The sequence below is a fragment of the Pelodiscus sinensis genome, chromosome 29 (assembly GCF_052426305.1).
Source record: "Pelodiscus sinensis isolate ZL-2025 chromosome 29, ASM5242630v1, whole genome shotgun sequence".
Lineage (NCBI taxonomy): Eukaryota > Metazoa > Chordata > Testudines > Trionychidae > Pelodiscus > Pelodiscus sinensis.
Genome location: NC_143080.1, coordinates 7,475,317 through 7,484,462, shown reverse-complemented (window position 1 = coordinate 7,484,462; position 9,146 = coordinate 7,475,317). Strand labels below are relative to the sequence as shown.

Below are 9,146 nucleotides of genomic sequence, written 5' to 3'. Positions count from 1 at the left end.
TCCCCTCGCAGCCAGACTGGCTGGATAACTGCCCTGGCCCCTTTGTCCCCACACAGCATCCGGCCCCTGTTAGAGACAGGGCATGGAGCTGGCTGGACCATCACTCCGGCCATTCCTATGACTTGCCTTGCAGGGTGCTGGGAGGCCCCACAGGGACACTGAGCAGAGGTGGCCTGAGGGCAGGAAAGGCTGAGGGCAAGTTTCTCATTTTATTCCCAAAGGCATTTCACAGCTAGCTCCTGTCCCTGTGCACCACACAGCTGGGCCAGCCCCAGCAGCTCACACACAGGGCCAACTTATCCATTAGGCACAGTAGGCGCAGTGCCTAGGGCCCACGATACTTTTAGGGGCCCACGAAAGTGTTTTCATTTCTTTTAAAATCAGGGAAAAAAAAGAACTTTTAGGGTTGAAGAAAATGTTTTAATTCTTTTCTCACATCAGAAAAAAATGAAACTTTTAGGGCCCACGAAAATCTATTACATTTTGCCTGAAACAGAAAAAAAATGAAATGTTGACGTATTTAAAGTTATATCAAAAATAATTTTTAATATTGATATTATTATGGTGGGAGGGGCCCACGAAGGCAAAAGTGCCTAGGGCCCACGAAAGTCATAATGCAGCCCTGCACACACAGACACCCCCCATCTATGGCACGCCCGGCCCACGCTGCGTGGGGACCTCCATGCCGGGGGCTGCCAGTTCTGCTTTGCTAGGGTTGCGTTGATTGACATGGCGTGGCTGTCACAGAGCCTCCATAGCCAAGTGACTGGGCCCTGAGGGGACAGAGCTGAAACACTGCCAGGGGCCGACTGCTCCCCCCTTCCGGAGAGCATTGGGCACAGCAGCCTGGAGCTGAATGTGGTGTGGGACGCCACCCTCTCAGTGGCAACCTGTGCCCCTGGGTGGGCCACGATCCGGTCTGCCCCATTACTCACTCATGCTCTCCTGAGTACTGGTTGCCATTTGTTCCCACCTGAGGGGGTGGTAGCCAAATGGCTCGTAAGGAGCGACCGCAAAGGGCCCCGAGGCCTTGGGCCAGCACTGGGGTGTGAGATAGTCACTTGCCGCCTTTCCCCCAAAGGAGACGATGAACGGCCCCTTCCACGCCCCGTGCGTGTGAGCTGATCACGTAACCCAGAGCAGTGAGGTCGGTGGTGCTGGGAGACCTGCTGCCGCAGGGGAAAGCAAAGGGGGAGCCCTGCACAGCACGGTCCCCTGCCACAGCAGCCTGGCTCGGCAGCCATGACACAAGTTTGCCGGTCAGCTAGCGCATCTTCTCGTGGCCCCTCCGGAGCACCTGGGCCACACAGTAGGGGATGAGGGCCACGGCGCAGAGGTGGGCAGCGGCGTTCTTGCAGAAGGACAGGAGGTAGAACAGGAGCTCTCTGTCCGTGGGGAGGTCGAAGGAGTCGAAGAGGTGCAGGACGAGGAGCGAGGCCGCGATGCAGCTCAGGCGGAAAGGCAACCGCTGGCCCCCTTTCCCTTTGCAGCTCTCCAGGTACATCTGGGAGTTGAGGGCCAGCCCCAGCCCAAATAGGATGCCCAGGTTCCGGAGGAGGCCGGCGAAGGGGGTGGTCTCAATGTGGATCCACTCCGGTCGGTCGCACCACCGCTCGGCTTTTTCCATGGTCCACAGCAGGTCCACCCCGAGGGCCTTCAGCAGCAGGTAGAACCCCAGGGCGAAGCCGAAGAGGAAGAGGGTGGTGCCCAGGTACCGCCGGAGACTGGCATTGTAGATGGCGTGAATGTGCTCAAATGCTTCCGCTACTACCATCCCTGGGGGCAAAAAAGTCTCTAGGTCTGTCACGCCACCGGCTAACGGGCTGCTTACCTGCAGGACCGACGTTTGGGCTGGTGCTGCAGCCTGAGCGCTGCGATCCTGCATGGGCGGGTCCCAGAGGTCAGACTGCAGCCAGAGCCCAAACGGCTACACTGTAATTAAACAGCCCTCAGCCCAGGGATGGGTCATTATTTTTGATCGGGGAGGGGGCACCCTGAGAACATGCTCAAGGGCTGCACTCTGCCAGGATATTAATGGAGGAGGTGCGGGGTCTGGGATGGAGGTTGGGGGCAGAAGGGAGCTTAGGGTGGGATGCAGGAGGGGCGGGTGGGATCTGGGAGGGGGTCTGGGTGCAGAAGAGGATTTGGACCGGGAGGAGGGGCATAGAAAGGAGTGCAGGGCTTGGGAGAAGGTTGTAACTTGGGGCAGGAGTGCAGGAAACTGGCCAATGGGAGCTGAAAGATTATGCTGGAGGCGGGGGCAGCGCGCAAAGCCTCTCTCCCCCTCCTCCCCCAGGCTCACAGAATTCAAAGAGCTGCTCTGGGCAGCATGTGGGAATGGGGCCGGCAAGGAGCCTGGCTAAGGCTCCTGTGGGCCGGATCTGGCGGTTTGGAGGGATACATCCAGCCCAGAGGCCACCCCTGACTCCCAAGCCAGTCAGCAGTACAGGCCAGCCGTGGGTGCCTCCCTGCAGCGTGGACATACCCTCACTGAGCAGCAAACAGGCCTAGCAACAAAATTTACCGTGTGGGCTCAGTGACAAGAGGCCTTGGGGAAAGGAGCAGCAGCTGAGTCACGGAACCAGGTGTTAGGCACATACAATGGCAGCCCCAGGTCACTACTAAGAACCAGGCGGGCAAAGAACTGGGACCCTCCTGTCCTTGGGCTAGCAGGCACCTGCCGGTAGGGTTGCCAGATACCTTCACAAGAAATCCCAAACATGGTAGGGGAAAAAAATGGGTTGAGACCAAAATTGTGGAGCAAAAGGGGGGAAAAAAAAAGGTCGCTATGCCTTTAAATTCCTGCACTCCCCTCTGCTCCAGCTCAGATGCAGCAGGGGGAAATATCCCCGTGGATCATCCGTCTGTTTTTTTTACCAGAAATACAAGACTGTCCGGGCGAAAACCAGACACTTAGCAAACCTAGCAGCCTGCCGGTTTGCATGAGACCACGGCGTGTGCTCTCTCTATAACACCATGCAAAGCACCTCGTGTCCATGTGGAATGGGACAATGGATCATGCAAGGGGTGGCTGAGACCACTGTGCTGTTTGTGTCGCTACATGGCAGACGTGGGGGCCCAGGGAGAGACGTGCTCCCAGCCCCTTGCTTTGCCATCGTAGGTAGAGTATGGGGTGATCCCAGAGCTGAGGCTGAAAGTCTCCTTCTGGCAGGATTTCTTGGGCTCGATGCCTACATGGTGCTTGGTGCAACCATGAGTCGCAGGGAACGAGATTTAAGGGCCTCTCGAGGTTCCTCCCAGTTCGACAAGTCTACGTCGTCTCTGCTCACTGAGCCCTGGAAAGCTGGTGACAAGTGATGTGGCAGGGGAGGGGGAGGAACAGCCTTGATGCTCACCTGAGATGACTCCTGCGATCACCTGATGGGGGAAGTGAGCTGCCAGGAAGACTCGGGACAAGCAGACGCAGACCTGCACGGCCCAGAAGGCTAGCCACAGCAGGCCGCGGAGGCACCTGCGGAGAGAGGGCGCAGATCCAGGCACCGCACGAAAGCACCATGGTTAGGGTTGCCAGATGGTTTCAACAAAAATACCGGACTCACTTGACATTACATCACAATCTACGTTACATCTTAATTAGAAAATACCGGACAGTTCTATTTTCTCATTTCTATTTTCTCAATTTGTTTCCCGAACAGAAAGCTCAAATAATGGACTGTCTGGTTCAAAACCAGACACCTGGCAACCCTAACCATCGTGAAGCCACCAGCAGCCTGTGCACACAGACAGACTCAGTGCAGTTGGAATGACTCCTCTCCGCACAGCACGCAGCCAGCCTGGGCACCCGCCTTGCTAGCTGGAAAATGAGACAGGTTCTAGGGCCTAACGGTTTTTGTGTCTGCCACAGGGCCCAGATGTGGGTGCTGGATCCTGTGGGGGTGAGGATGAGGTGTGGAGGGGCAACCCCGGCTTGAAGCAGCTTCAGGGATTTCCCTACACCCCTCATGGGGGTGTATACCCCCCTGAATTTCCCCAACACCCCCCCAGTTTTGTGAACTATGGTGTCATACAGCCCACCTTCACCTTCACGGTGTCGCCCCTCCTCGGCCCTGACACCCCCCTTGTAAATTCGAACCCCCCCCCCCCCCATTTCAATTCCTGCAGCTTCCATCGCCTTCCCTTGGTCTTCCTCTGCTCCAAAAATCCCAGGAACACACCATGCCTCAGGGTTTGACTGATCCCTCCTGCCCTTAAGGGGACAGTCCCCCTATTACAGGTATGAAACCAGGGGCAGTGAAAACCCATCCCAAGTAACACAAAGCCAGGCCCACGAGAAGGGCCTCAGGCCACAAGACACCCCTCACCTGGCTACACAGGTCCCACGCCGGGTGCCCAGGACGCAGGGCAGCAGGGCAGTCACCATGACGTAGTAGACTCCGGCAGAGCCCATGGCGTGCCCCGAGGGACTTCCTGTGGCAGTGACACAATCCAGAGGACAGTTACAAGGGAGGGGAGGTGGGGGTCAGGTGCAGGGATGCAACGGCGGGAACCTTACCTGGCCCGGTCTCGCAGGTGAGGGGGAACTGCTGGATCACCGGGGGAGAGGCGTCGCCATAGTAACTGGTCTCATGGACCCACCAGTAGGGTCTCTGCCCAAAGAGGATCCTGCAGGGAAAGGAGAAGGCAGTGCCAGTGCGTGGCGCAGGGCGCCTCAGGCCGCCTGTCGGCAGTGTGGATTCCCAGGAGCGGCAGCGCTCTGGTTGCCCGGCCCTGGAGGCTCTTGGGAGGGTGGGAAGTGCTGGCCCCATAACTCTCCCGACCGACTCTTCTTGCCTTTTCGGCTCCCTTATTAATTCAGCACCAGCCTCTGGCTTTCAGGGCAGCCCCTGGGCCACTGCACTGGAGCAGCCGAGCTCTGCACAGACACTGGGGACACACCGTGGTCCTATGTGCTGCACGTAGGCAAAGAGCCTCCCCATGTGTTCCCTTTAGGGGGCCCATTTTGCTCCCCAGGCGCAGAGGGGAGGCTGCAGAGCGCAGCGTGGCTTTGGCCCGGGAGCTGCCACAAAGCCAAGGCTGTGGGTTTGGGAAACGGCCCTTCCCAGCAGATAGCTGGATATTATTGTACCAGCCTCTCCACACAAGCACTCCCAAGGGGTCGCCACACGTTCATTCAGCTTCATGAAACTCTGTGGGGCAAGTCACTGTTATTCCCTGATTGGAGAACGGAGGACGGGGAGGTGAAGTGACTCACCCAAGGTCACAGAGGTCGTCAGTGGCAGAGTCCAGATCAGTGCATAAGTGTCCTGAGTCGCAACCCTGTTCCTCAATCCCAAACCCAGCCTTTCCCTCCAAGAGGCTGCATCAGGAGGAAAGGAGAAAGCAACAAGCCCAAACTGCAGCTCTCCACTGCTGCACCACAGAATCCTCACTCACCACTTAAAGACCAAGTTGAGCCAGTCCCCAACCACGGCCACCCAGATCAGCTTGACGCCCACGGCCTCGGAGAGGTGGAACCAGATGGGGAAGAAGATAAAGAAAGTGGTTTTAAGGTCGGCAGCGAAGGAGACAAAGAGGAACCAGTCCTGGGAGCTCTGGTAGTTCTCCTGCAGGTACTGCACCATCCACACCCCTGCACCGTGCAGCAGGTCCATTATGGCTCTGGGTTGTGTCTCTTTGGGCCCCCTTGTTTGCACTGACAGCTTTGTGTACTCTGCTGCTTCTTATCCCTTGCCAGCGGCGGCTCTTCTATGACACATGCAACCTCTGACCTTTGATCCCGAGCCACCGAGGGCCAAAACACTATTGACATAGCCAGAAATCCAAAGCAAACTGCCTGACCCATCATCCCCAGGATTCAATGTCCCTCATTTCAGAGTTTCCCTCTGGATACTTCTGGGCATGGGACTGTCACTAGGGGGAAAGGCTGAAAGTGGGGGAGCAAAGCAGCGAATCGCACAAAAGTTACCAAAAGCTAACGTGATGCCGCTGGTTTAAAACCAAAGACTGGCCTGGTTGACTGTTAACCTACATATCCAGGAGTCTGATGGGTTAGCAAACAGACACCAGTGGGGCATGGCTGTGTCCCGTTTCTCTGAAATCTGGTACTGTCTGTTCAGATGAAATGCATTTTAAGGCTCACTGGAATGGTGGGGCGTAGCATAGGTTGGACGCTGGGTGAAGCAGGTTGTTTTACTTATATTTATTCATTTGTTTGACAGGCCACATGCAGATTTCCTGGGATTAGAAAAACAGCTGTGTCCTGCTTTATCCCTGAGGCCTTCTCCATGTCAGAAATGGACGCGCTAGCTGGTAGCACTTCCACCTCTTCCCACAACACACAGTTAACCTGTGGAACTCCTTGCCAGAGGATGTTGTGAAGAGCAGGACTTTAACAGGGTCCAAAAAAGATAAATTCATGGAGGCTAGGTCCATCGATGGCTATTAGCCAAAATGGACAGGAATGGCATTCCTAGCCTGAGAAACTTGGAATAGGCAACAAGGGATGGATGACTTGATGATTATCTCTTCTGTTCATTCCCTCTGGGGCACTTGGCGTTGGCCACTGTTGACAGACAGGACACGCTAAAAAGACCTTTGGTCTCACCCAGGATGGCCCTTCTCATGTTCACCTCTGGACTGAGGGAGGTGGCTGAGTTCATCTCCAATTTATCGTTGCTACAAAGGGGAGACCAAAACCTGGTTTCTAACTGTCCCAGTTTGCACAGAAACTGTGCCCCCCGCTGAAGGTGTCTACATGAGGCAGAAAATGCAGATTGGGCCAACTTCTGATCGCAGTTCTACTAGGGTATGTCTAAACTACAGGTTTTTTCAGAAGAGGATATGCAAATTCCACTAGAATTTGCATATCTTCTTCCGATCTCACTTTCCAAAGAGGATCTTTCAAAAGTGAAAGTAGTCTGGATGCGGTTTTTTCAGGGAAAAAACCCTTTTTCGAAAAAAACCGCGTAAAGTTCATTTTTTAAGGAAAAGCGTTTTTTCCCTGAAAAAAGCACATCCAGACTACTTTTACTTTTGAACGATCCTCTTTCGAAAGTGAGATCGGAAGAAGATATGCAAATTCCCATGGAATATCAGTGGGAATTTGCATATCCTCTTTCGAAAATAGAACATAGTCTAGACATAGCCCTAGTGTAGATCTAAGATGACTCCGCTGAAGCTGTGAGTGTGTTCTGCATTGGCACGGCCTGTAACTGAGATCATCAGCTGACTGAAAGTTTTTATCCAGGGTCTCTCTGTGAAGTGGATGGGATTCCCAGTAAAGGACACGTGCACAGAACGTGCGCAGCCCCGTGTCCACGGAGAAAGACACGAATGGATTCGAGTCTAACTCCATCCCTGCCTCCCTTCTTTGCTTTTCCCTGGTTGGGAGGCAGCTCATACTGATCTTTGTCGAGCTCCCAGAGCATTCCAGGCTGCCCAGATATGTGCTTCACTGGGATGAGGGAACATGACATGCACCAAGAGCATACAGAGGTTTACTCCAGCTCTGTTATTTTCTGCGAGGTGGAGGCAGGCCAGCTGCCTGTGATCCAAGCTGCAGACACGCTCTGCTACATCTACACTACGAGTTTTCTCGGCAAAAATATGCTAATGAGGGACTCATTTGCATGAATTTCAATCTCATTTGCATATTTTCTGCTGATCCATTTTTGCACAAAAACAAGCAATGTGGACATTTTCTTTTTGCGCAAAAAACCCTTTCCCCCCAAGATCGGTATACCTCTTTTTTGGGGGCATAGGATCTTGCGGAAAAAGGGGGTTTTGTGCAAAAATAAAATGTCCACACTGCTTGTTTTTGCGTAAAAACCCCTAGCGCAAAAACGGATCACAGAAAATATGCAAATGAGATTGTGACTCATGTAAATGAGTCCCTCATTAGCATATTTTTTGCAGAGAAAATGATGTTGCTGTGTAGCCTAAGGATACGTCTACACAGCAACATTATTTTGAAATAACTAGTGCTATTCCGAAATAACTTAGTCCCTGTCTACACAGCAAGCAGTACTTTTGAAATGTCAAAATACTGTCAAGCTGGAAGACTTCTTACTCCGACTCCTGTAACCCTCATTGTACAAGGAATAAGGGAAGCCGGGGGAAGAGTGCTCTATTTCGAAATAAGTGCTGTGTAGACAGTCCCAATTTCGAAATAAGAGACGTAATTGACGTAGCTCCCTTTGTGTAGCTTATTTCGAGTTAAGCCCTGCTGTGCAGAACACCCTAGGTCGTTTGTGGAAGGAAATCTGTGTAAATGCACATGGCAACAGAGCACATGTTTGATGGAAGAAAGCCGAGGACAAAGTGTGATTCGTTATTCATGAGATAGATTTAACAGTGGTGGAAATACAGAACCTCACAACACGGGAAGAAAAGACAGGACTATGTAGCACTTTAAAGACTAACAAGATGGTTTATTAGTGATGAGCTTTCGAGGGCCAGACCCACTTCCTTAGATCAAATTGTGGAAGAATTTTAGTCTTTAAAGTGCTACACAGTCCTGTCTTTTGTTTCAGTTAGACCAGACTAACACGGCTACATCTCTATTACTATTCAACACGGGAAGAGACACCCCAACCTGTTCCTAGGAAAGAGGGAGCCAGGGTGAACAAGCTATACAGCAATGGCCCTTGGTACAAACAGGAGTCTCTGCAGCTGTTACCAGCAAACAGGAAAACAGCTCGATAAGTGGCAGTGGGCCGCAGTTTGTGATGTTCAGTGGGCTCAGGGAGGGGGGTCATGGCTGTGAACACCGCCCAAGCCTCTCGGGACAGTTGGCTGGAGAAGGAAGAGGAGATAACAGAAGAGAAAATAAACACGTTCGCTCTCCTCCCCATCACATCACATCTCACTGTCCGAAATGCAGAGAGGGCATCTTATCCCTGATGGTCTCTTTTCAAACTCTTAGGTCTGAGTACCTCGGGCAAAGAAACCTTACACCAGTACCCATGTGAAAAGAAACCACAGATGGGTGAGTCCCCTGCTCTAGCAGGGACTTTCATGCCCACCGGTGACCCAGGAAGATCTGTGCCCCCAGGGACAGGAGTTTTGTGATATGATATTCAGGGTTGGATATTTCCCAGGAGGCATAAGATCTTGTGTGCCCACTGGTGAGGACAGGGAGACTCTCCTGACACGACTGCCCGCGCCAGCGCTGAGCTGCTAGGATG

The 9,146-nt window shown here is 53.3% G+C and overlaps 1 protein-coding gene across 1 annotated transcript; it reads right to left on the bottom strand.

Moving 5' to 3' along the window:
- Positions 1–398: 398 nt before the first annotated feature.
- LOC102443987 (glucose-6-phosphatase catalytic subunit 1) lies at positions 399–5,672 on the bottom strand. The gene is made up of 5 exons (XM_006125698.5): positions 5,395–5,672; positions 4,514–4,623; positions 4,323–4,428; positions 3,357–3,472; positions 399–1,776 (listed from the first exon to the last, which is right to left on the bottom strand). The coding sequence occupies exons 1-5, from the start codon at positions 5,610–5,612 to the stop codon at positions 1,265–1,267; spliced, it is 1,062 nt and encodes a 353-aa protein (XP_006125760.2). The 5' UTR covers positions 5,613–5,672; the 3' UTR covers positions 399–1,264.
- Positions 5,673–9,146: the final 3,474 nt, after the last annotated feature.